The 26475-nt window shown below is 40.9% G+C and overlaps 2 protein-coding genes across 9 annotated transcripts; one reads left to right on the top strand and one right to left on the bottom strand.

Annotated features, from left to right (window-relative positions):
• The first annotated feature begins 889 nt into the window (after nucleotides 1-889).
• Nucleotides 890-7597, top strand: LOC135519490 (nuclear factor erythroid 2-related factor 2-like). Its single transcript, XM_064944721.1, has 5 exons — nucleotides 890-1103; nucleotides 4516-4791; nucleotides 5058-5150; nucleotides 5268-5435; nucleotides 6003-7597. The coding sequence occupies exons 1-5, from the start codon at nucleotides 1062-1064 to the stop codon at nucleotides 7251-7253; spliced, it is 1830 nt and encodes a 609-aa protein (XP_064800793.1). The 5' UTR covers nucleotides 890-1061; the 3' UTR covers nucleotides 7254-7597.
• Nucleotides 7598-8440: 843 nt separating this feature from the next.
• Nucleotides 8441-17714, bottom strand: LOC135519492 (heterogeneous nuclear ribonucleoprotein A3-like). 8 transcript variants are annotated; one of them, XR_010452300.1, is made up of 13 exons: nucleotides 17636-17714; nucleotides 16081-16203; nucleotides 15850-15996; nucleotides 15554-15764; nucleotides 15375-15461; nucleotides 15204-15272; nucleotides 15063-15116; nucleotides 14827-14964; nucleotides 14577-14705; nucleotides 14414-14484; nucleotides 12973-13048; nucleotides 12744-12803; nucleotides 8441-10762 (listed from the first exon to the last, which is right to left on the bottom strand). XR_010452300.1 is itself a non-coding variant. In XM_064944723.1 (11 exons), exons 1-10 carry the CDS (start codon nucleotides 17639-17641, stop codon nucleotides 14429-14431), a joined length of 1020 nt encoding a protein of 339 aa, XP_064800795.1. In that variant the 5' UTR covers nucleotides 17642-17714; the 3' UTR covers nucleotides 8441-13048; nucleotides 14414-14428. The 8 variants fall into 8 exon arrangements, 2 of the variants coding, with proteins under 2 accessions (XP_064800795.1, XP_064800794.1); XR_010452301.1 differs by having other exon boundaries at nucleotides 8441-10248; nucleotides 10700-10762; nucleotides 12744-13048; XR_010452298.1 differs by lacking the exon at nucleotides 12744-12803.
• Between the last annotated feature and the right edge of the window lie 8761 nt (nucleotides 17715-26475).

A 26475-nucleotide genomic window follows, 5' to 3' on the forward strand; every position in this document is an offset into this window, starting at 1 on the left:
GGAAGCATGTGAGGCTATGACTGTGCACCATCTCCGTTTTACATTTGAATAACGTATACTAAGCCAACTGTGTCAATGGTGTGGCTGAGTCTACAGAGTGTGCAAGGGGAGGGCCTGGGGCCTGCTGTAGTATAGGTTAGGCTACTGTACAAATGAATGAAATACTTAGGCGTCATCTAAACCAGAAGAGGTCGCTATTTAATAGATCGATTTTCAGGAGTTGCCATCCCATCTCTCTCCTAGTTGGATTAGCTGTGAGCTGATTTGGGCCTACTGCAGACAACTACAGATATCAATGTTGACTAACAATTGTTCCGTATTATAGTTTCAGTTTCTAATCCTTATTTTCTTCATTACATACTTGATTCCCATTGTAACCTATAGTCCTAGCCTGTACACAAATGCAGTTTGCAAGTCTATTCACTGCAGCTATATAGCATTCTGCATTAAATAAATGTGGGTATTTAGTCTGTCAAGGTGATACAATTGGTAAATGTGCCTTACATTTTGGAACAATGCTGACAATAGTTATAAAAACTGTTGTAAGTACATTGTAATAACTGTAATTCTTATATTAGTTCATAAGTCAACCAAGATGCTGTTATCAAAAATACCTCTTCTAGTGTCATGAATCCATGGTGGCAGATATTATGTAAATGTATCTGGACACTTCTTGAATACACTTTTAATTTTTTTGGTTAAATAACAAATGACTTGTTTATAAACGTGAAGCAAATGTAACATTGGCTGTCCGGAGCACAGCCACAAACTGGCCTTATCGAACCAATAGGACGTTGAGTGGGACGATCCCAGCGCAGCTCTCTCGGAGCCCTTGACTGGCTGACGCAACTTGTGGGCAAGGCTATCAGACTGCTTGGGGTTTTCCGTAAACTTTCACAAGATTAGAAGCACTATTTCCTTCATAGTCAAAACATTGCTGGGCCGGACTCCTCGCCTTCGGATAGCCCACCATTTTATATTTCTGTGAAGGATTACAAATATATATTTTTATATAGGCCTATTGGGTTTTTCTTTACGAAGGGACAAGCCAACTATCCACTATGATGGAAACTGAGATGCATAAAATGAATCCTAGTCAACAGGTAAATATTATGTTGTTATTGGCTACTATATTCAACTCAGTAGGCTTTTTAAAACATCTCAAGGTTGATATATTGATAAAATGTTCCTTGGCCTACAGTCGAAAAACTATTTAATGGATAGTTCAAACTATTGAAATGAAATAAGGCCTACACTCATGTTACCTGATATGAACAAACTGTCAAATTCAACCTAATGTGCATTTTCCATAATAATCCGTATATTATTTAATTAATTAAATGAAACGAATCGTACATATGCTTTCTTAGCCTATAGCCTATCATAATCATATGTGAGCTTGTTGTGCTGTAGTTTTGCAGTCGCGTTTCTAGCACTAGGCTACAATTTCCGTCTCTGCGCTGTAGTCGACAGGTCTGTTCATAGAGATTTCTGCAAAGTCATGGATGGTTGTCTGCCCGGTGCATACAACTCAATTGGGCGAAAAATAACAGTTGAATATCCGCTTAATATCGTAATCCATATGTGTAATGATGAAATTATTGTCAAGTAAAAAATATGCCAAGATGACGAAAGTTTTCCCCAGACAGCCCATTTATGTTTATGTCGGTGTGCTTGTTTTTTGGCCGTCGGAATCTCCCAATGCGCCACTAGAGCCCCATCCTGTGTGCCCGTAGATGGCATCCATAGGCCTACCTTTGCTCCATATATACAGTTGATTGTACGATTGCACTTCAATGTAGTAAGCCATGGGAACTGGGTTTGTAAAAAATAAATGCTCCATTTCCTGGTGGATTCTGCAAGTTAGTGTAAATAAATGCTCTTCCCTTTCCTTTCTCAAACAACGTCTCTTTGTCCCAGCTAATCTTGGAATTTATTTTATTTTCTATGTACATAGGTTCTCTGGACATATGGCCAACTGTGTCAAATTAACAAATGCGTAGGCTATTCTTTATTAGAATAACCCAGAAGTGGTTGTAGTTCTGCAGCTGGCCTTGGTTTACAAACAGTTAATAACACGTTAATCTAGTAATCAATTGACGACAGGTTCCCCTAGATTAAAGAGTAAACCTGCGTTGGGGAATGTGCAGTAGGATTGTAACCGGATGTGTTTCTTCATTTGGAGAAAAAAAAAGATGGTGTTGGAGTAAAGGCCTTATTCCAAAACCAAACTCATCTGATTGTGTTTTGAACAATTTGCCTTGACAAAGGAAAAGTATGTTAATTAATATACAACTTTTATAATTTTTGATTTTTTTTTTTTTAGGTATCAAGGAATTATGTATATAGATCCACAAATCAGTTGTTTTACTGTCACTTAATTCCTGTACTGTTGGAATCGGTGGTCGGCTTGTTTTTAAAAGTGGTGTCTATACCCCTAATATGTTTTTATTCTGTTGCTGCACATTCTGAGATGAAAAATCAGCTACTCAAAGTGTCTGGGATTCAAACAAAGAGATGTTGTTTGAGAATGGAAAAGCTTTTATTTACACTAACTTGCAGAATCAACCAGGAAAATGAGCATTTCTTTTTACATACCCAGTTCCCATAGCTTATTACATTCAAGTACTATTGCAAAATATCAGTGAACTAACCAGAATGTTTCACAAGTATTTTGTGGATAAATACTTCACTCCACCAAGATAGTTCATAACAAAATAGTTACTGAGTTTAAAAAGTGAAGTCGCTCATCCAAACAATTTACCAAAATGGTCCCAATGGAAGTCAACATCTTCCATTCACAGTTACATCATCCTTTTTTGAGAGGGAGGATCAGTAATTTGTGAATGTACACAAATCACTCATCTCTGCATGAATGAGTGGAGTTGAAGTGTCATTGACAACATGAAAAGCTTAAAGTGGCTCCAGTCATTTTATTTTATTCAAAAGGGATTATGAAATGTGTTGATGAAACTCGATAAAGTTCATTTGCCTTTTATGACAGAATTCATTGATCCTGTATGATGAAAGTGTCTATAAACAAGGCATTGTCCTTTTCAAGATTTCTTCACTCTTCTAGACTGCAACTGATAGTTGTGTGGGCTAAAGGCATGACACATGGACTCAATCTGCTGTTTTTGAAAGGAGAAAACATGGCTGACCACAAAAGCTGCTTTCATCCAGCAGCTGTTAGGTCAGTTTAGGCCATTCTTCCTAGTCTCCACAGTCATAATTTATGGTTGCGTGTACTCACTCCTCTGAACAAGATTAATAGTGGGACTTATTGCCCTAACCAGACCTTCTGCTTTGACGTAACGACCAAGGCAAATAGGGTTAAAAAGTAGTCAGCAGCACTGCACATCTGATGCACACAAACAGAAAGCCAATGTTTATTGTTTATTAAACCCATTTCTGAATAAGAGGTCATGGGTTGAACTTATAATGGTCATGTTTAACACTTGATTTGGTCTACACAGTAACAAATTAATTACTTGTGCTCATTCCTTTTACGATACAGAGTTAGCTAAGTTGAAATCGATCAGTGTTAATAACATCAAGTTCCAAATCCACATCCTCTTTACACTACTTACTTCTGCTTTGTTAGTCATCTGATCTGTCTCTCTTTATATCCTCTGTCCTCTCTCTGTTCTGTTCATGTGACCAAATCTCTCTGAATGTATAGTTTGCCTTTATTACCCAGAAACAAACAGTCACATGCTCAGAGCTTTCAGTGTGACCTAATGTTCGGTTTATGCAATCTCCCAAGGCCCTTGTGAAACACTTCCTTCTGTAAATAAGGTTTGTGTAATGGATGTTAAAAGGCCCAAGGGAGACCAGCACAGTTTATCTCTGGACATTCCTGAATTTACACGCAGAAAGCTAATAAACATCGGCCACAGTGAGGTAGAAGTGGAGGACCAAATGATCTTGTTATAAAACGTGCTATACACCAGTGTGGAATACAGTAAGCACTTCCTCTGAACATATCCGTACTAAACTCTTATTGCCAGGTCTCAACGCAATACGGTTCTTCAAATACAGTAGTGAATGTAGTGACCTTGTGGTGCATTGTGGTATATCAAATAAAAAGTAAACCACATTACATTTCAAGCTGTATGAATGAACTTTTCTCCTCAGAGTGATCATTGATGTAATTCGTTTTTGGTCTAAGCTACTGATACAACAGAGAGAGATGCAACAATATTACATTTGACCTGTTGTCTTTTCAATTATTATTTGCTCCTCTGCCTGGAAAGCAGCTAAGATGCACTCTGTGGGTGGGGACTGAACTCTGGGGAAATGGAGAAGTTCCTCTATTATTCAGGCGGCTTCTTCCTCATTACATTCTAGCCAGTCGTCGTAGGACAGACACCCAAAGGGACGGGGTGTGGCACTGTAGCGAGAGCCAGTAGCCATGCTACTTCACAGCAGGCACACACTTCCTTGTTCATAGTGCACAATCTCCTCGTGTATGGTGTTTTGTGAGTTCCAGTCTAACCTGTTGTCTCTTGGCAGGACGTGGACCTAATCGACATCCTGTGGAGGCAGGACATTGACCTGGGCGCAGGGCGAGAGGTGTTTGACTACTGCCACCGTCAGAAGGAGCATGAGTTGCAGCGGCAGCGGGTGCAGGAGGAGGAGAAGAGGCAGCAGCTGCTGAGAGAACAGGAGAAGGCCTTGCTGGCTCAGCTACAGCTGGATGAGGAGACAGGGGAGTTCGTGCCCCGCATTGCACCCAGCAGCCAGTCACCGCAGTCTGCCACCACCGCCGCATCCCGTCAAGTCACACAGGTACAGTACACACACAGCTGTCAGTCATGTCAGAGGCTGGCCACTGCCCTCCCTGCACTGGGTTGGGTGCAGCTCCGCTGTAGCTAGGTAACCACCTCATCCAGTGTAATTAGGGAAAAACAGGTGGCTCTGTAGTTTTGCATTGGTGGATTTGTCTCTTTAGAAACTAATCTGTGAAGACCTTCGTCTAGGTAGCGCACTCTGTTCAAATTCCTACCTATTCTTTTGCAAGAGGGGTTACATATACTTTGAATCTTTCCCTTCAGAATGTCAGCTTCACAGAAGACGGAGATGCCATGTCATTTGATGAATGTATGCAGCTGCTGGCAGAGACCTTCCCACTGGTAGAGGCTACGGCAGTAAGAATACATTCACTTTTAGATTAAAAAATATATATCCCTCAAACAAATTAAAAAACAATATCTCATGTCTGTTCCGGTCTTTTACAGTGTTCCCCCCCTTTTTTTCTATTGTAGACCGCTTCCGTCTGTCTGGACGTCACCGTAGCGCCAGCCCCAAACATGGCATGTGAGCTACCAGCTTTGACCCAGCCACCCCTCCTCCCAGCCTCCCAGCCCCCTCAGAGGACCTCCCCAGATTTGGAGCAGGCCTGGATGGAGCTTTTGTCCCTTCCTGAGCTGCAGGTACAATAGGCAGATTCTACCACCTCAATGGCACGATGCTCAGTGGTGTAAAAAAACACCCAAAGAATGCATGGATTGCAGCAGCCATGCATGAGAGAACCTACTCACCTTTGTCCTGTGTGTTTGAATGGGACACATAGCAGAAGCAGATAATACAGCTAAATCCACTGTGATCAGGTTTCCACAGAGCACTGTTGCCTCAGAGCTGCTTGTGTCCTTAGTAACACTTAAATAGCGCTCTAATGTTTAGCAGTGGATGAAGGTAGTAGCATGGAAGCAAACCAGAAAATACTTTACGTACAGTACAAGTACAGTGCAAAATTTCATGCTAAGATGTTGATCAATTAAGGATTCGCAATTTATTTGGAATATTGAACCTGTGCAAAGTTTCAACTACTATTGAGAATAAAATACAAAGGTTTGAAACAAAGTCTTAGTAAACGCTGAACAACAGCTAGTCCATGTGATGGTACTATACTGCATTTTACTATAATGTTACATCTTGACGACTGATAAACTGCATGGGTTACTGGATTTGTTGTGACTCTTCTGAATCTTGTTTTCCAGCAATGCCTGAATATGCAAATGAAGGACACACTGGATCAGACAGGAGGATATCTGCCCACTAACACCACCCCTGAGGTGCAGGATCCAAACTACAGCTTCTACCCATTGCCCAACCTGGCAGAGGTGGCGTCAAATGCAGCAGAGGTCTGCCCACCTGAATTCATCAACGCCTTTGAGGAGAGCTTTCCCAACATGGCTCCTCTTGACCACCTCAATCAGATGACCCTAAAGGCTCCAGACCTAAATACTAACTTCAGTGCAGCAACTTTCTGTGATGTATTTTATCAAGACATTGTCAACACAAAAGTGACCAGTGTCACCCTGCCTTGTGGCCAAGGACATGGAGGTAACTCCTTGGCAGAGATATCACACAAGCCTACTTTTACACCAATGGAATTACATGACCTTTCTCCTAGAGAAGCATTTGACAGAGGAAACAAAACTGAGATAATGCCAGAATTTCCAGATTCGGACTCAGGTGTGTCTGTGGAGGCAAGTCCACATGCTAGCTCCCCTGAGAAATCGATGTATGGGGACGGATCCTTTGGTGGCTACAGCGATTCAGACATGGAGGAGATGGACAGTAACCCTGAGAGTGCAGAGTCTGACTACTCCGAGATGTTCTCACTGTCTTTCCAACCGGATGGTTTCCAGACTTCTCCCTCTGTGTCAGCTCAGCAGCAGGACAAAAAGCCCAAACATGGCAAGACAGAGCCAGATGAGGAGACTGGCCACAACGATCCCCCCTTCACCAAAGACAAGAAGAGGAGACGCTCCGAGAAGCGTCTCTCCAGAGACGAGCAGCGTGCCAAGGCCCTCCAGATCCCCTTCACTGTGGACATGATCATCAACCTGCCTGTGGACGACTTCAACGAGATGATGTCCAAGCACCAGCTCAACGAGGCCCAGCTGGCCCTGGTCAGAGACATCCGCCGGCGGGGAAAGAATAAGGTGGCTGCCCAGAACTGCCGCAAACGCAAGATGGAGAACATCGTGGAGTTGGAGTATGACCTGGACTCACTGAAGGAGGAAAAGGAGCGACTGCAGAGAGAGAAGACCAAGAATTACAGCAGCTTGCGGCAGATGAAGCAGGAGCTTAACACCCTGTACCTGGAGGTGTTCAGTCTAGTGAGGGATGAGGAAGGGAAGCCCTACTCCCCGTCCGAGTACTCCCTCCAGCAGACCACCGATGGCACAGTCTTCCTCGTCCCCCGCATTAAAAAAATGCTTTTCAAGAAAAATGACAACTAGCACTTCTCTGCTTTACTACTTGGTACTGCATTAGTAATAATACTATGCAAAGAATAACGTTGTAGATGCTTGGCTTTAAGCGTTAGTAAAATAGCAGAACTATTATATAGTCCTTGCCTACTCTCCTTGAATGCCTTTATAATATTTTGGACATTTTAGTTTTTTTGTACTGGTCTCCACTTTCATCTAAGGTTGTTTTACTGATATTGCTTGTAAATACATTTATACATTATTTGCTATTGAGATATGAAAATGTGAATTGTATATATCATGTTTTAGTATGCAAATTATATTGTTGCAATCACTGTTACTTAAAAGTCTGTTTTATAAACTTTACTCTTTGATTTGCAGCTCCATTTATTTTGTATCTTCTGACCCTTTTCTGCTTAAGGCCAGAGGGGGTGTGATATATTGCATGATGCAATGCGGAGTGCCTGGACACAGCTATGGTATATTGGCCATATATCACAAACCCCCAAGGTGCCTTATTGCTATTATAAACTGGTTACCAATGTAATTAGAGCAGTAAAAACAAATGTTTTGTCATACCTGTGGTTTACCGTCTGATATAATTTTCAGCGGCAGGTAGCCTAGTGGTTAGAGCGTTGGCCCGAGCTGACAAGGTAAAACTCTGCCGTTCTGCCCCTAAACTGTTCCTAGGCCGTCATTGTAAATAAGAATTTGTTCTTAATTGACTTGCCTAGTTAAATAAAAGGTTAAATAAAATAAACATATACCTCGGCTGTCAGCCAATTCAGGGCTCGAATGACCCAGTTTATAAAATGAAATAAACAATGAAATTTCGTCAGTTACTCTTAAGTTTTATATCAGCCTAAACACAATCTATATTGATTTATAAAGCACTACATGGCCTTGCACCCGAATACATGTCTGATATGCTTTTAATGTCTGATATATCTTCTGGCACTGGTCTTTTAGTCATTCCAAATGTCAGAACCAAAACTGGTGAGGCTGCCTTCAGACACTACGGTCCTGGTCTTTGGAATAGCCTGCCGGATCTTAGGTCCTCGAAAACTGATGATTCTTAAGATTTGTCTTAAGACATACCATTTTATCCATGCTATTAACTAAAGTGCTTTTATTTGTCTTACCAATATTAGGAACTTTTATCCGCTTTTTCTGCATTCAATTTCCTATCCACTGCTATTTTACTCTTAATGTCTATCTTGATTTTATATTTGCATAGAAACGTTTGATCTTTACACCTTTAATTTTATTTAAGCACTTTGAAAAGAATTTGTAAGAATTTTGCTATATAAATAAAGTTGGATTTGATAATATGCAACAATGTATGCCAGATGAACATAATGACTTTGCTGACTGGGATTTGCGTAACTATGTGTCTTTCAAAACAGAACAAACCAAAACGGTTTACAGGGATTCAAATGCCATTCACAATGTAATCAAAACAGCTATTGGGTTGATCTATGTTAGACCTTCGTTTTTTTTTTCAATAGTCTTGTTTATTGTCCACAAAACAGAAAGCCCATGATGTACATTAAACTTAGTTTTGAATATTATGAACTGAATCTTTTAAAAATCTATAAAAATATTTTGTGAAAGCCAAAACACTTAAATAAAACATAGTTCCAACCAGACATAACACTTCAACATTCTATTACAGCCATGCTAGCGCCCCATTAACATTGGGGAGAATTTAAACAATGCTATCTAACTGAATGTCTAGAATTTGAATAATATTATACAAGTAGTCCTAACTAAATATACAGTGCATTCGGAAAGTATTCAGACCCCTTCCACCTTTTCCACATTGTTACGTTAGAGCCTTATTCTACCCCCCCCCCCATCAATATACATCCAAAACCCCACAATGACAATTCAAAAACAGGTTTTTAGAAATGTTTGCAAATGTATAAAAAACAGAAATACCTGATGTACGTAAATATTCAGACCATTTGCTATGAGACTCGAAATTGAGCTCAGGTGCATCCTGTTTCCATTGATCATCCTTGAACTGTTTCTAAAACTTGATTGGAGTCCACCTGTGGTAAATTCAATTGATTGGACATGATTTGCAAACACACACACATATCTATATAAGGTCTCACAGTTGACAGTGCACGTCAGAGCAAAAACCAAGCCATGAGGTCGAAGGAATTGCCTCAGAGACAGGATAATGTCAGGCACAGATCTGGGGAAGGGTACCAAAACGTTTCTGCAACGTTGAAGATCCCCAAGAACACAGTGGCCTCCATCATTCTTAAATGGAAGAATTTTGGAACCACCAACTCTTCCTAGAGTTGGCACGCCCGGTCAAACTGAGCAATCGGGGGAGAAGGGCCTTGGTCAGGGAAGTAACCAAGAATCCAATTGTCACTGTCAGAGCACCACAGTTCCTTTGTGGAAATGGGAGAACCTTCCAGAAGGACAACTATCTCTGCAGCACTCCACCAGTTAGGCGTCTTTATGGTAGAGTGGCCAGACGGAAGCCACTCCTCAGCAAAAAGGCACGACAGCCTGCTTGGAGTTTGCAAAAAGACGCCTAAAGGCTCTCAGACGATGGAAACAAGATTCTTTGGTCTGATGAAACCAAGATTGAACTTATGGCCTGAATTTTAAGCATTACATCTGGAGGAAACCAGGCACCGCTCATCACCTGGCCAATACCATCCCTACGGTGAAGCATGGTTGAGGCAGCATCATGCTGTGGGGATGTTTTTCAGAGGCAGGGACTGGGAGACTAGTCCGGATCGGGGGAAAGATGAACGGAGCAAAGTACAAAGAGATACTTGTTGAAAACCTGCTCCAGAGTGCTCAGGACCTCAGACTAGGGCGGAGGTTCACCTTCCAATAGGACAAAGACCCTAAGAACACAGTCAAGGCAACACAGGAGTGGCTTTGGCAAGTCTCTGAAGGCCAAAGCCCGAATTTGAACCTGATCGAACATCTCTGGAGAGACCTGAAAATATCTGTGCAGCGTCACTCCTCATCCAACCTGACAGAGCTTGAGGATCTGCAAAGAATGGGAGAAACTCGAGGGTGTCATTGCCAAAGGTGCTTCAACAAAGTACAGAGTAATGGGTCTGAATACTTATGTAAATGTGATACTTTTTTTATTAATACATTTGCAAAAATGTCTTAACCTGTTTTTGACTTGTGATTACGGGGTATTGCGTGTAAATTAGAGGGGGGGGGCAATTTCATGAATTTTAGAGTAAGGCTGTCACGTAACAAAATGTGGATAAAGTGAAGGGGTCTCAACACTTTATGAATGCCTTGTACGGCTCTGGTTCCAACTGCATTTATTCAGGTCTATAACAGTTACCTCCATTATTCAGCTACACTTCATGTGAACCATGCATGACGACTTCCAAAAGGTCCAGTGAACAAACACATTGGAAAAAAGCATAGCACTGCACATTGTAGTATTTGCAGTTCCAGGCCCTTTCACCCACATACATTACCTTTGAACGCCAAGCCTTCTTTCTCCGCCCTCTCTCAAACCAATCTTTTCGGAGGCTTTGAGGCTAACAAAACAAAGAGATCATGTTTGCTTCACATAGAGTATTCACAGCGTTCTCAATAAATGGATAATCTCAAATCACTTTTCATACAGTACCAGTCAAAAGTTGGGACACACCTCATTCAAGGGTTTTTATTTATTTTTAATACTTCCTACATTGTAGAATAATAGTGAAGACATCAAAATTATGAAATAACACCTATGGAATCATGTAGTAACCAAAACAGTGTTATCAAATCAAAATATATTTTATATATTTGAGATTCTTCCAAGTAGCCACCCTTTGCCTTGATGACAGCTTCACACACCCTTGGCATTCTCTCAACCAGCTTCATGAGGTAGTCACCTGGAATTAATTTCAATCAACAGGTGTGCCTTGCTAAAGTTAATTTGTGGAATTTCTTTCCTTAATGTGTTTGAGCCAAATCAGTTGCGTTGTGACAAGGTAGGGGGGTATACAGAAGATAGCCCTATTAGGTAAAAGACCAAGTCCATATTATAGCAAGAACAGCTCAAATAAGCAAAGAGAAACATCAGTCCATCATTACTTTAAGACATGAAGGTCAGTCAATCCGGAACATTTCAAGAATTTGAACGTTTCTTCAAGTGCTGTCGCAAAAACCATTAAGCGCTATGATGAAACTAGCTCTCATGAGGATCGCCACAGGAAAGAAAGACCCCGAGTTACCTCAACTGCAGAGGATATGTTCCTTGGAGTTACCAGCCTTAGAAATTGCAGCCCAAATGTATGCTTCAGCGTTTAAGTAAGACACATCAACATCCACTGTTCAGAGGAGACGGCATGAATCAGACCATCATGGTCAAATTGCTGCAAAGAAACCACTATGAAAGGACATCAATAACAAGAAGACTTGCTTGGGCCAAGAAACACGAGCAATGGTTAGTCTGTTGAATCCAAATTAGCGATTTTTGGTTCCAACCGCTGTGTCTTTGTGAGACGCAGAGTAGGTGAACGCATGATCTCCACTTAAATATAAAATAAAATATATCCCATTTAGCAGACGCTTTTGTCCAAAGCGACTTACAAGTCGGCTGGGGCCATTACTTTTACATATGGGTGGCCCCATCGGGAATCGAACCCACGACGCTTGGCGTTGCAAGCGCCATGCTCTACCGACTGAGCCACACAGGACCCTGTGTGTGGTTCCCACCGTGAATAATGGAGGTGTGATGGTGCCTTGCTGGTGATTTATTTAGAATTCAAGGTACACTTAACCCGCATGGCAACTACAGCATTGTGCAGCGATAAACCCATCCCATCTTGTTAGCGCTTAGAGGGACTATCATTTGTTTTTCAACAGGACAATGACCCAACAAACCTCCAGGCTGTGTAAGGGCTATTTGACCATGGAGAAGAGTGATGGAGTGCTACATCAGATGACCTGGCCTCCACAATCACCCAACCTCAACCTAATTGAGATGGACCGCAGAGTAAAGGAAAAGCAGCCAACAAGTGCTCAGCATATGTGGCAACTCCTTCAAGACTGTTGGAAAAGCATCCCAGGTGAAGCTGGTTGATAGAATGCCAAGAGTGTGCAAAGCTATCAAGGCAAAGGGTGGCTACTTTGATGAATCTAAAATATATTTTGATTTGTCTAACACTTTTTTGGTTACTATATTATTGTGTTATTTCATAGTTTTGACATCACTATTATTCTAAAACGTAGAAAATAGTAAGGATAAATAAAAACCCTTGAATGAAGTTATGTCCAAACCTTTGACTGGTACTGTACATAAAATATCACTAATTCCTTTTAGGAGAGATGTCTTTATTCAAGAAACACATCTAATAGACATGCATACTTGGATTAATTTATTCAAACTAGTATATATGATACCTACCTTGTCTGACCAGGGGGTGAAAAAAATCATCATCCTTAATTAAGTTACACTTTTTAAATGTTACCTTTCAAAGCGATGTATAGAAAATCTTTAAAATGATGCAGAGCAAAATATCAAGATACCTGTAATGTAAGCCTGCGTGAATGTAAAGTCTGTTCTGCAGACTCCCAGAGATCAGTGAGCTGTGCAAGAAATGCAAGAGATCCTTAAAAATGGCCAAAGATGTAGTGAATGGTACCATTTTACTGAGAAGGGATTCCATATTCAACAGCAATTGTTCACCCCTATTTGAATGTTGGTGTGTGCAGTCTTACAACTTGCAGTATACTTTGAGATTTACTTAAGTCTTACCCATCCAGAAATGTCCATGTAATCGTGTCATTAGATTTTCAGCCTTTAAGAGTAGTCGTAATGCTTCTTTCACGATCTGTAAACCAAGCAAAGTGGTTACTCTTACCTGCATCTTCTTTATGTTACCACTGCTTGTGAAATACTCACTTCCCTTTCCCCTGTAAGGTCTGAAAGCTAGTAAGAACTTCCTGGTAAAATGCCATATCTAACTCAACAGGATCTCTATGTGTCCAGGAACTCTAGTTACTTTTTTTGCTAGAATATGCTTTCCTCCAAGGGTGTGGCTCTCGGTGCTGCCTTCTCTTTTTTCTCACAACATGCTGACATGTCCACTGTGCTGGGACCGAAGAGGTCCTGTCTGAAAAAACACTCTGCAATCTTCCATACTGACCCGCTGAGGCCCAACTGAAGTGGCTTGTAGCTGTAACAATCCTACTAGTGCAATCCTGGCTAGGCGATGCGTGTCCCTCGCCCTAGGACTAGCCAAGACTCCCTTTCCATCCAGGCAGGGAAAAAAATGAATCTTTCAAAGTTCAGAGAAAACAAAACATACTTCTGAGGATATTGATTTGCTACACTTGATTAGTGATGACGGACATGACAAGAATCAAATCCTTCAATCTCTCTGAGCCAATGATGCACTATACTTCAAAAGACTTTACTACACAACTTTATTAAACTTTTTTCCACTTGTCAAAATATTTTTTACAATCTAGAATTCTGTTTACTGCATACAAGTAGTGTAAAACACATTTCCTTAAAATTGTTGTCTGCACTACTTATAACCACTTGTCACTAATAAAATACATGGGGTTCTTGAAATACAGATCATAATACACTTGATACAAAGACTTGCAATCATATTAACTTCAAAAGAAAAAAAAAGACAGCTCTAGCTTATTTGAGGGCCTGATGCGTATAGGCCCTTCTGACAGGACCAAGTTCTTCAAAAACGACAAAGATGAGAAGACCATAGAAAATCTATCAATCTACAGCAAAATAAATGTAGGACTATTCAAAACTGACTGGAGTTCGAAATACTTTTTTATTTTTTTAAAACTCCTGATTCCACAGGCACAACAATACATACACTTCAGATGCACAAAAGGAACAATTATAAAGTGGGGGAACATCTACCACAAATAAGGTACTAGCTACACCCTTGCACTTTGTAGTTTGTGTGTACAGTCTTTCTTAGGATTAGTTTCCGTTAAAGCTGCAATAACTTTCTGACTTCTGTTCCTCTACATGCTTTCAGACGACTGCCTAAAAGTACAGTAACCTGCAGCTTTCCTGACAAATCCTTGCTCATCTCCTCTCCTGCTAAGAACTGAAGCCTGTTGAATGGATACAGGATAAAACAAATAGTTATTCTAGTGTTGCGTGGGCTCACACTGTACTATACAGTCAGGTATGCTCAGTGTTTTCAAACGGAACTTACCCGAGCGTCATAGTATCAATATCGCTGTGAGCCGTAGCCATGCCCACTTCCACCGCCTGAGCCGTAGCCACCTGGAATAAACAAATGATTGACAGATGAGGGTTGTGTCATCACAACATCAGACAGCACATCACCTCGTCTAGCTCAGCGAGAGAATACTCACCTCCATAGGGGCCACCACCAGAGTTTCTGCCACCAAAGTTGTTCCCCTTCATGGGACCATAGCTAGATTGTGGTCCTCCGTAGTTGCCAAAGTCATTGTAATTTCCGCCCCTTCCACCACCAAAGTTCCCTACGAGTCACAGGGATTTAGTTTTAGAATAATGTCGTCACATCCAATTACTGTGGGTTCAGCTCATTCAAACAGATTATGTGGCATGACAATATATACAGGCTAAAACAGGTGTTCGTACCTCTAAAGTTGCCTCTGTCGTTGTAGTTATCATATCCTCCTCCAAAGCCTCCTCCCTGGTTACCATACCCAGGACTTCCTCCCCCATACCCGCCACCACGTCCACCTCTGTAGCCAGGTCCCCCACTGTAGTTTCCACCTGGACAGAAAAGCGTTCAGATTTGAGCAAGCGCTCTTTTAGAAATGCATCATCAAGTTCCCGCTCCTTATCTGATGATCCGTTACGTAAATACTGACCCTCTCCACCGTATCCATTGTATCCATCCCCTCCTCTTCCGCCACCGTAGCCTCCTGTAACACACAAGATAATTCCATTTACATTGCTGGTGGGATTACGGTTCCAAATGTATCCACATATCAAATGGAAAAGGGACTTACCTTGCCCAAAGTTGCCACCACCAGAGTTACCACCTCTGCCCATGAAGTTTCCAGAGCCACCACCCCTATCTAAAAAGAAAAATCCCAATATTGACACTGAAGTATGTTCTATATGTGCCACTCTAAAACATTCATACATTTGGACAAATAAAGATGGGTTATTATGCTTACTCCTCTGATTGGACGCCTCCATTTCCTGTTTTGGGAGTGCTTTTCTGACTTCGCAGTTGTGGCTGTTTATTGTATGGTATTTCTGAGCTGAAAAGAAAACAAGCTAAATCCTCAGCAAAGGAATGTTTACTGATATTTAAAAATGAGCAATTCAAAGCGACAACAACCCCATTACGTACCAACAATTTTATCCACAGTGTCATTGTCATCAAATGAGACAAAGCAGAATCCCCTCTTTTTCCCAGTTGCGCGTTCCTCCATAATGTCAATGGTCTCGATCCTCCCGTAGGTCTCAAAGTACTCCCTGATATGGTCCTCCCGTGTGTCCTCCTTGATCCCCCCAACAAATATTTTCTTCACCGTCAGGTGGGCACCCGGTCTGTTAGAGTCCTGTGACAGAAGAAAAGCTGAGCAGTGAGCACACACTTGTCACATTTTGACAATGGCAAATTAATGTGAAGCAGAGTTTGCTTACCTCTCTCGATACAGCCCTTTTAGGTTCAACAACACGTCCGTCCACCTTATGAGGGCGAGCTGCCATGCAGGCATCCACCTCCTCCACACAGGAGTATGTTACAAAGCCGAACCCTCTCGAGCGCTTGTTGTTTGGGTCCCGCATTACCTACATGAAACCAACATATTAGCTCACATTACTCCTCATATAAATGCATTGTAAATACCAGACACTTGTGAAATGCATACATACCACACTGTCTGTGAGGTTTCCCCATTGTTCAAAATGGATCCTTAAACTTTCCTCAGTGGTTTCAAAACTTAGGCCCCCAATGAACAGCTTCCTGAGCTGTTCAGGCTCCCTATGTTCATGACCCTGTTAAATTATTCAAAACAGGTATGCATGTCACACAACAATGCAATTGTATGAATAACAGACCATCTTATTTCAAACATTTTACAGTGTAATAACCTAGATTGCAATATCTTAGTGTAAATGTAAGTTAGAATTTTCTCATTAGCCAAGACATTCTAGGGAAATCAGTTTTGCCACTTTAAAAGTGTTATAAAAATACATTTTATAGTGCAAATAATATGTAGCTAACAGGTATTTGAAAATGATGCAGTGACAAAATGCTAGCTCGCTAACTTTAGCACATCTGCGTTTCTAACATTTGGCTAGAAAATTGCATCCTGCTAGTCAGAGTTCTACAGTTACAATGTTGCAGTAATTTTGATTTGTAGAATGGTGGAATGTCTCCACAGTTCGACAAGTGTTTCAATGTATCATTCATTGGGATACATAGCCTGTCCTACAGTTTAGGTCTATGCTTTAGCTACAGACTGCAAAACCAGATAATGTGATTTAACCAAACATTGTTTAGTATGCATTATACTGGGAGTTACAGGTTTGGTACCGTCTGGTGTAGCACATAATTTGACCAAATTTAGCAATATGGTCTTAGATTCTTGGAAACTGGTGTCTCATAAAATGTCCTTGTCCATTTGAATTTAGAACATTCTCCATTATTAAAATAAAATGACTCCATTAAGTAATCAAACCACATGTACTCCGCAATCTTGTCCATTTCAAGTATTCTCTTGTTGATCGAGACAGGTGTTTGTCATGACATGCGGCACTTTGGGGTGGATCCACCTGCCTCAATCAATGAATGAAGACTTGAAAAAGACAAGATGGCGGCTTACACACGCCTCACATTGTTGGATTCCTTTTTGGCGCAAATTTTTTTTTTATTATGACAGAGCATTTTCTAAATTTAAACAGACCTCCTGCGACTGGACAATGACATTTTTATGAGACCCCGGTTTCGACGAATCGTTAAGGTTGGTCGAAAATTCTGTTACACCAAACAGTAACGTTATACCTACCAACGTTAACCTGTAACACCCAGTATACTGGATACCAATTTTTGGGGGTTACATCACATTGTCTGGTGTTACAAGCTGTAGCTAAGGCTTGACCTACAATTTTGGCCTATGTATTTCACTGAATGATACATCCAAGTACTTGTTTGATGTGGATACGTTCTATAAACCAAAACGACTGCAACATTGTAACCGTAGAACTCTGACTGGCATAATTTTGCTAGCCAAATGTTGAGAAACGCAGTGGCGCTAACGTTAGCTAGCTAACGTTAATGTTGCCTCCCTAAAAATGCTGTTAGAATCATGTGCATATTATGTCGCTGCATCATTTTCAAAGCCCTGTTTGCTCATAATACACTTTACATTGTTACGTGCAACGCAAATATATGCAGACACTGATAAACAATCAACATATTTATCACCTCCATTTTGCGAAGTATTCTCTTTCCTTGGTTCTGAGAAGAAAGGAAGCTACTGCACCACGTGATAGGAAGTCTAAACTGGTCGTGCAGTCGTTAACTGATCCAGGATCGGTTTTACCATAATGAACCGGATAGGCCTGGCAAGTTGATTTGATTTAAGATCAATCATTCAGAGTAAATGTATTCAGCTGCATAGTATACCTTTTTATTTAAATGTCCAATGATACAAGTGAAATATTTGTATTATAATGTATAATCTTTAACATTTGTGATGACTTTGTAGGCTAATCAAACACGCTCCGTGTACGTGTCATGTGAAACAAAGAAGTTGTCTGCTATCTAGTGGACACTGAAGGCAATGTACCAGAATAGCCACAGCTGATTGTTTTTCCCTTAGACATTAACCAGGTTTTTCCGTATTTTTCCATAACTACAAAGCAAAATAAATATTTTGTGCATTTAACTTGTTTGTTGCAGATGTATGGTTCATGAATACAGATATTTTTTTATTAAAATAAAATGAAGGGAAATGCAACTGTTTTTCAGTATTTGTAACACTTTTTTTAAATAGCAGACAATTTGAAATGTGTATCTGAATACTCGTAAGTTAATGTTTTGGATTTGACCACTGTCAGTGTTGACATTGGACAGTACAACTTGAATATGCTATTGCCATCAGCTGCTTCACCATAAATATAGAATCTTGTTGAAAATCAGATCTGGACAAGTATCCATATCCATGTACTGTTTTATTGGATGGAATAATGTCTGGCATTACCATTACAGGGTGCCAGGAAAAAATACAGCCCCAATAAAAATGACAATATTTCACTGTCATTAACCTTCATTTCTATTTATTGCCTATTTAGAGTTGTAGTGTGGTATGTCTTTGTTTTGGTTATTACAGTGCTGTTATATTATAGATGGTATTATTGTACTGTTTTTAAGTAAAAGATCATTCCAACTACAGAGACTAATTATATTGTTATAGCGTAACATTTTATTAAGACAGTTGTTACAATGGATGAAAACAAGGATTCTATAGCCATGAATAACCATGAATGAAATAAGTCCCGTGTTCCACCCTGCACTCTGACACTGTCGATTGCATATCACCTGTGTTTGTTCCAGCACATTTATTTCTTAATTAAACTGGTAATGAGATTGAGGCCTGGTAACATTATTTCTGCTTCAGAGCTTTCCCTAAATTAAGGAACAGTAATAGTTGACCAGTTGCATCACCGCCTGGTATGGCAACTGCTCGGCATCTGACTATAAGGTGCTACAGAGGGTAGTGCGTACAGCCCAGTACATCACTGGGGCCAAGCTTCCTGCCATCCAGGAACTATATACTAGGCGGTGTCAGTGGAAGGCCCAAAACACTGTCAGACTCCAGTCACCCAAGTCATAGACTGTTTCTCTCTGCTACCACACGGCAGGCGGTACTGGAGCGCCAAGTCTAGGTCCAAAAGGCTCCTTAATAGCTTCTACCCCCAAGCAATAAGACTGATGAACAATGAATCAAATGGCCACCCATAAGCATTTCACAGTAAGGTCTACACCTGTTGTATTCAACACGTGACAAATACAATTTTATTTGTTTGGTACCAGGAGTTCTCACCTTTGGGTGTAGGAGTTGGCAAATACTCTGCATGCTACCGCAACAATGGTTACTTTATTGAGGCCATAGATCTCAATGATTATTTTGTTTTATTCTGAATGTCATTGAAATGGGAAAAAGCCTCTGTCTCAATGTTGATTTTGAACAATCTGTAACATTGGCATTGATTATTTTATTTTTATTTATTTTTGGGGGGGGTTCTCATTTGCCCATAGCACCAGCTAAGAAGTAAAACATTAACGCCTGATCAAATGTTGTGCAGGGGGAACAGCCAAGGATAGCCCAGCAGTCATAAACAATGTCTTGCTGCCCAGTCCAAGCCCATGCCAACCGCTGCTGTTTGAGGGGAGCAGCAGATGTGAGGGGATTTGTCGAATTCATGCTGTCAAAAACCAGGCAGTCAGTCATACCCTGGTGCAATTGAAGGAGGAAATGCTCCCAACAAGCATTTTAGAGGCCTGGAACGGGAGTTGGCTTTACACTGGGCTCAACATTACTTCAACGGAGTGACGTGACCATTATCAGAACACGTTGAATAATTTGTTTTCTCCTGATGCTAGATATGCATTTTCCAACTTTGTCTATTTGACGTTGGTGTGTTCTTGGCACCTCTGCGCTTGACAGTAAGCTTTGGACAAAGCATAGGAATGTATGAACCAGCAACCTCTTAATTTTTATTTATATTCTATCACAAATTTTGAACTGAAATAGCACAAAACAGAAGCGGGCTGGGTGTTGAGGGAGGTTAGCTGAGCAGAGCTGAGCGTAGAGGCATGTGTGCTGCGGTATCAGCTCCTCACAGATGGAGTTTGATTGATGCTCTGTGTACTTCTCCTTGCCCCAACCCCTGGACAGCATGTTTGTTTGGTTGTTGATCACACCCCATATTCTCTGAACATGGGGTGACAGCCCCCTGACACTGAGATATATCACAGACTACTGACCCAACCCACACATTAGTACCAGCTACAGGTGGGAGTATTTTCTCTCCCAATCTGGGGTTCTATAAAACATTCTCGGAGTGACGTGTTTTTGTCATCTTTCATCTTGCAGGACATCAAGTGTAATCCGCATTGTATGTGACTAATAGTTTATCACAGCCCAAACTCGCAGAGTAAATACCACATTAAGACGATGCTCTTCTTTGCGCAAAGTTGGGTAGTTAATACACCGTACATATGACATGCAGTGCCTGAGCATCAAAATACTTAAAGCAGGTTTGGAGTCAATTCTAGTCAATGAAAAATATTGGAGAGAATTGGCATTTCAGTTTACTTCCTGAATGGACTGGAATTCAATTATAATTGACCCAGTCACTGTTCAAAAGGACACATTTGAATTTCATTAATACAATTTTTTAAGGATTTTAACCAAATGCATAAACGCCTGCAGATAAATATATAGTCTGTCATAAAAACAAGTTACCTTTTTTTATTCAACTAGGCAAGTCAGTTAAGAACAAATTCTTATTTACAATGACAGCCTACCAGGGAACAGTGGGTTAACCTTGCCTTGCTCAGGGGCAGACTGACAGAATTTTACCTTGTCATCTCTGGGATTTGATCTAGCAACCTTTCTGTTACTGGCCCAATGCACTAACCACTAGGCTACCTACCTTCCAACTGTCCAGTCCTGCACTAGATTATGTTTTTTGGCAGACAAATGAATGATGTAACCAGCTCCTGGAATAGAAGGGAATTACATCCTCTTTGGTTTTAAAGCTAGCACTTAACACAATAATTTAATACAAGTTTTATAACCATTTTAGAACTCAAATGTTTTACTATATATCTGTGGTAATAGTAGCCCCCGTCAGCAAAAGCTTCCCTATCCAGTAAATCTTCACGGAGGAGGAGCTTGCTGCCGACTGTATCTTGAGGTGATGTAGAGCATTCATGCAACTGGTCAATTCCTTTCAAACTAAACTGTTGAGATGCAGAATCTTCGGCCATCACATCTATTCGGTCATGTTGAATTTTTCTCCCCAAAAGAGGTAAAGACATTGGCCTTGAAGACTTGGGCTCTTATTCATACTTCTGGTATGAATCAAAAAAAAAAAAATGTGTTATGTTAAGCGTTCATTTGAGCTATGTGGGGGAATAAATTAATTTATTATTGTAACCTATTATTTTTGTCAGTAGATTATACTGTGTAAATTATCCTGATTGCTTATTGGACCAGTAGATGGCACTATGTGCCGAACTGCAATTCCTATGATTATTCCAACAGCTTTTTCAGTAATACAACATTAATACGTGATTGAACCATCACTAAAACTGGTGAACAAATTGGCTTCAAAATCACTGTGCACACTTTTGATGGTCCACAATAACGGGTAGTGGTGTCTGTCATTTTTAGCAGGGTTCTGCATAGCCTGCCCTATATCTATGTCAAAACATTCCCTTAAATGTCAAAACTCCTCTAGATGGCGCTCTTGCCCATGAAAATGAATGATTTGTGGCTTGAGTATTATCATTGGGTTGATGCCACACTCTAAATGCGTACTGTGCACACCATCAAAGAGCGGGCCACCAACAAAAATACAACAATTGATTAAAGCGTCCCATAAGAATTTCATATTTATATAGTATTCTATGAAATATCTGCTGTAGCCTAATCACATTCCAAGAGAGCCAGTTGACCTATTGTATACACGGTTGGAAGCTATAGCCTACACTACATCGTTTGTTTTCAAAATCCTCTTCGACATCATAAACAGTAGTAATAGGTCCTTAATGTTTCCTAAGTATTTTTTTCCTGACTCAAGGAACATTTCGTAATTAAACTAACTAGAATTGTTACAAACGGTGGTTTTATTCACCCACAACAATATTCCAGGGTGTTTTAATTATTTCCCTTTTTTGTAATGATTTACCCTAAAACTGGGTCTTAACAGAGTATGTCGACCACTTTCTTCTATGCATCTGTATTCAGTTCATATTCTGTATGGGAACAGCCGTCACACCCGTCACCTGTCTGTCGCAGCAGAAGCAGAGGGCGAGTCTTGACCTTGTCCTGGGAAAACGCAGTGGTTGTTCCGCGAGGGAAGCCTGCCATAAAGCATGGCCAACCTGGCTTTGGGCAAACGGACATACGCATGTGGAAACTGTGAGGAAACGGAGCATCAGAGCAGGGAAACCAGGGAGTCAATTTAGTCACCGTCTACCACCCCTTCTCATGCGAGTACAAAGCCATGCCCGCACATCAGTGTTGACCAGAATCTCCCAGGAATTTAGGAAAATAACAATTCCTAGCATCTGTTTCCTGTACTATTGCATGGAGGAAATGGGTGTAAATCACACCAAATAAAAATAGAATTAATGGTGTAACAACTTATTGGGAGCTAAAGGTAGCATTTGTGGCATTGTTTTTGGGGTGTGTGTGTGTGTGTCATGTGAATATATGAGTGATCTGCAAACGAAACTGTAGACCTTGGCTGAGAGCTACTGATGACAGACAAGCTTCAGATAATCAGATTAGCTTTAGGCAAAGAGTTAATAGTTTCTAATAAGGGAAAATTGTGTGGCTTTTCACACCTCACAATTTTATGACTTAGTCCAGGTCTAGAGCCTCTGTAGCCCAGGGCTATTCGACATTTCCCACAATTTGCATGCAGATTTGTTGACAATCACATTAATCATCAATAAAATGCCTTCTAAAGTTTATGGAATGCCAGATCACTACATTCTTTGTTCAATAGGCTCATAAACAGCTCAGCATGGTCTCCCCTCCAAGGCCAAACACCAAAGACATGGTCTCATATCAATGGTTTTACCAGAGTCATTGGGCTCCACATGTACACTCCATGTTTATTAGGTCTGCATAAAATATTCAACAAAAGGGAATTGCTCTTTTGGCTGATGAGTTCGGTGTCCTGCTATGCCAAAAACTGATTCCACACTGATGTCTGTATTTTGAAAATACCATTTATTGAATGTGGAATATGTCCTCTTTGCTGTTCCAAGTTGTCTGGGAAAAGCAGAAGTTTTACTCTCCGCCAATGATACCGGTTCCCTTAACCTTTTGCTCCAAACAGGCTGTATATCATTTACGGAATGTTATTTTTTCCTTCGGCGGTTCAGATTTTCTGCATTGAAATGAATTGCCTGCGATGTGCAAATCCAATGGTTCATATTAGTTTTCCACAAAGTGACTGTGTGTTTGTGGAACTAACAAAGCAAGATGTTTTTTTTTTTTTTGCTTAATCTACTTCGACCTGCTTTCCGTCTTCCTAGGACATTAAAGCCTCCAGAGGATTTGGAAGACAAGGCAATTTACTGAAACATCCTCATAAAGCAATGGCCTTCTTGTATGGACTGATAAAGGAATAGCAATGTTTGGGAGTTCCGAGGATATGAAATCGATTTTTCTCAATTTGATTTGCTGTATTGAATGATCCGTGTAGACTGATACATGGTCTCCGCCATATTGTGTATTGATACAGTCAAGATGGCGCTGGTGAAGCCTTCTTAATGAGCTTCAGGCCAAGGCTGGACTCAAGAACATTTTTCTCTTCTTTCTAAATATTGACAGATAACAGCAGCTGTCTTCACAGAGCTCTCTGGGAGTAATAAAGCAGTTTGGGTCGTTCTTTCTCTTTTAGTTTGTCAGCGACAACACACGTAATAACTCTTGGGGTGTAAAGCAGAGGAATCCAGCTACATGAAGAAAAAAAAGGCAGCCGTTATTTCTTTAAAAATGGTCACCTTCTTGGCCAGATTAAAGTGGCAACCATGACCTTTTATTGTTAGTCTCAATGAGAAATAGAAGGTGAAGAAGTGATTACATTGGAATGGATTGGTCTATTGATGTAGGAGAAGAGAAGCAGATAGTGTGCTGTAATAAAACTTTATTTACAGCACCTCAGTGGAGGAGCAACCGAGGTGAGGACTGCGCTGCTGCACAGTCTCCCTCTGCCTCTAATTGACTACCTGCTGCAGGAGAAACACTCTCGCCCCTCACTGGCCTGTTACTAGCCTCAAATGTAATTATAACCACTGCTCATTCTCTTACCACACTACCAAAGTAATGATGTGTTTAAAAGCTGTATTGGAAGAGCATTCACTTTGAAAAATTGGGGGTGACGTCATAAAGATGAAATGCATTGGTAATTACAGGGTGGTGTCATTGAGGTTTATTCTACAAATGTATGTGGTCTGCCTTGTACAGATTCAGGCAATTCTGAAGCAGTTGTGTGTGCGGTCCATTCAGTGCATTTCCTTTCTTCCTGGGCGAGAGAGGTAGGGGTGGGGGAGCAGGTGTGGGAGGTGAGGGAGAGCCACACTACCTTCCCTAATTCTTGTGTACAGACAACAAACGAGCACAAAAGTGCTGCTTTCACAGTTTCTGCTTGGCGACGTTGAGCTCCCAGCAGCCTGAGATGGAGGGATGATGAAGTCCCGAGGAGAGCAGGCCAGGTGTTTCCTGTGTCTCCGGGGAGAGGGGGACTACACCTGCCCACCGCTAGCCTGGGGTGATGGATCGATGAAGCAGGACCTGACTCAGCATCTCAAAAGCTCTACCTGGGATTAGGGTGCGGAGGACCTGATTGAAACCCACTGTCATCACACAAACAATAACACACATCCATCTTGGAGGGCCTGGCCTCTTCTTTCCTCCCCAGTGCTCTAGCATCACAGAGAATGATTGCACTGTTGATGACGAGAGGAGAGGGACAATTTATTGGATGAAAAGAAACAGCCAAATATCAGCAGACACAATGTCTAATGGCACCACTTGGATAGAATAAACACCATCTACATCGGGATGGGCCAGCTGAATAAGGACCTGCTCACCTGGCCATCACAAAATTGACGTTTCACACACACACTCCACACGCACTGTTAGTTCACTGCTATTTCTGTAAACCATCTTTTAATGCGTATTGTTTCTGTGACCAGGAAATAAAGAACATCGGCTGGCTGTCATTCACAGTTTCTACGGTTACTCTGCAAGAATATCACACTTCTTATGTAGCCTTATCGACAATGTTACTGTTGCGTATGTCCCAAAGTCAACATTTCAGTCCTGCATGCTCTTTCTCTAGACACTAACATGATTAAGCAATACAGAATGTGAACTATTGCATCGTGTTTTGCATCTGTTATTAGTACACCGTTTTTATTTAGCTAATGTCCACTAGCAGTCATAAATATGTCTGTTGCATAATTACCAAGTGCATAATCTATTAATATCCTATTCAAGGAAGGAATGCTGAATGGACATCAAAGTCCCTCGAAAGGGTAGTAAATATGTCATAATCCAGCTGCTATTCATCTCCAAAATATCTTCCTAATGTTTCAAGTGAAGTCTTCTAAGTCGTATGTACAGGACACACATGGTATACGTTGTCCAGTGAAATGTTACATGTAGGTTCCTTCTCCTCAATGCAACAATAACAAATGATAAAAGATAAGAATGCGAACAAGTCAATGTCTCAGTAGGGAAGGCACTATTATAGTATTTATACATGTATCGGGGGGGAGGGGGGGGGGGGTGGGCAAGTGTTTGTTTGATGACTTGTGCAGAGAAGTGGCCACGGAAATAAAAATCCCATTCTCTCGTTTTGATCTCCCTCTCCCCCAGGAAGACATTTTCAATTAACAGATATAAAAAATGCAGCTAATGTTGGGAAGCACAATCTTTTCTTTTCTTTCATTTATGCAAATAGTGCATTGAAAGCTTCCAAATCTAATATATATTTTCACCAAGAACAAAAATATAAACGTAACATGTGTTGGTCCCATGTTTCATGAGCAGAAATAAGATCCCAGAAAGTTCCCATACACAGAAAAAGATTATTTCTCTCAAACTTTGTGCACAAATGTGTTTACATCCCTGTTTGAGAGCATTTCTCATTTGCCAAGATAATCCATCCACCTGACAGGTGTGACATCAAGTGGCTGAATTTAAACAGCATGATCATTACACAGGTGCACCTTGTGCTGGGGACAAACGTTAACTTTAAAATGTGCAGTTTTGTCACACAACACAATGCCACAGATTTCTCAAGTATTGTAGGGAGTGTGCAATTGGCATGCTGACTGCAGGAATGTCCACCAGCGCAGTTGCCAGATAATTTAATGTTAATTTCTCTACCATAAGCTGCCTCCAATGTTGTTTTAGAGAATTTGGCAGTAGGTCCAACTGGCCTCACAACTGCAGACCACATGTAACCACGCCAGGACATCCTACATCCGGCTTCTAAACCTGCGGGATC

This window comes from Oncorhynchus masou, chromosome 29, assembly GCF_036934945.1.
Source record: "Oncorhynchus masou masou isolate Uvic2021 chromosome 29, UVic_Omas_1.1, whole genome shotgun sequence".
Taxonomy (NCBI): domain Eukaryota; kingdom Metazoa; phylum Chordata; class Actinopteri; order Salmoniformes; family Salmonidae; genus Oncorhynchus; species Oncorhynchus masou.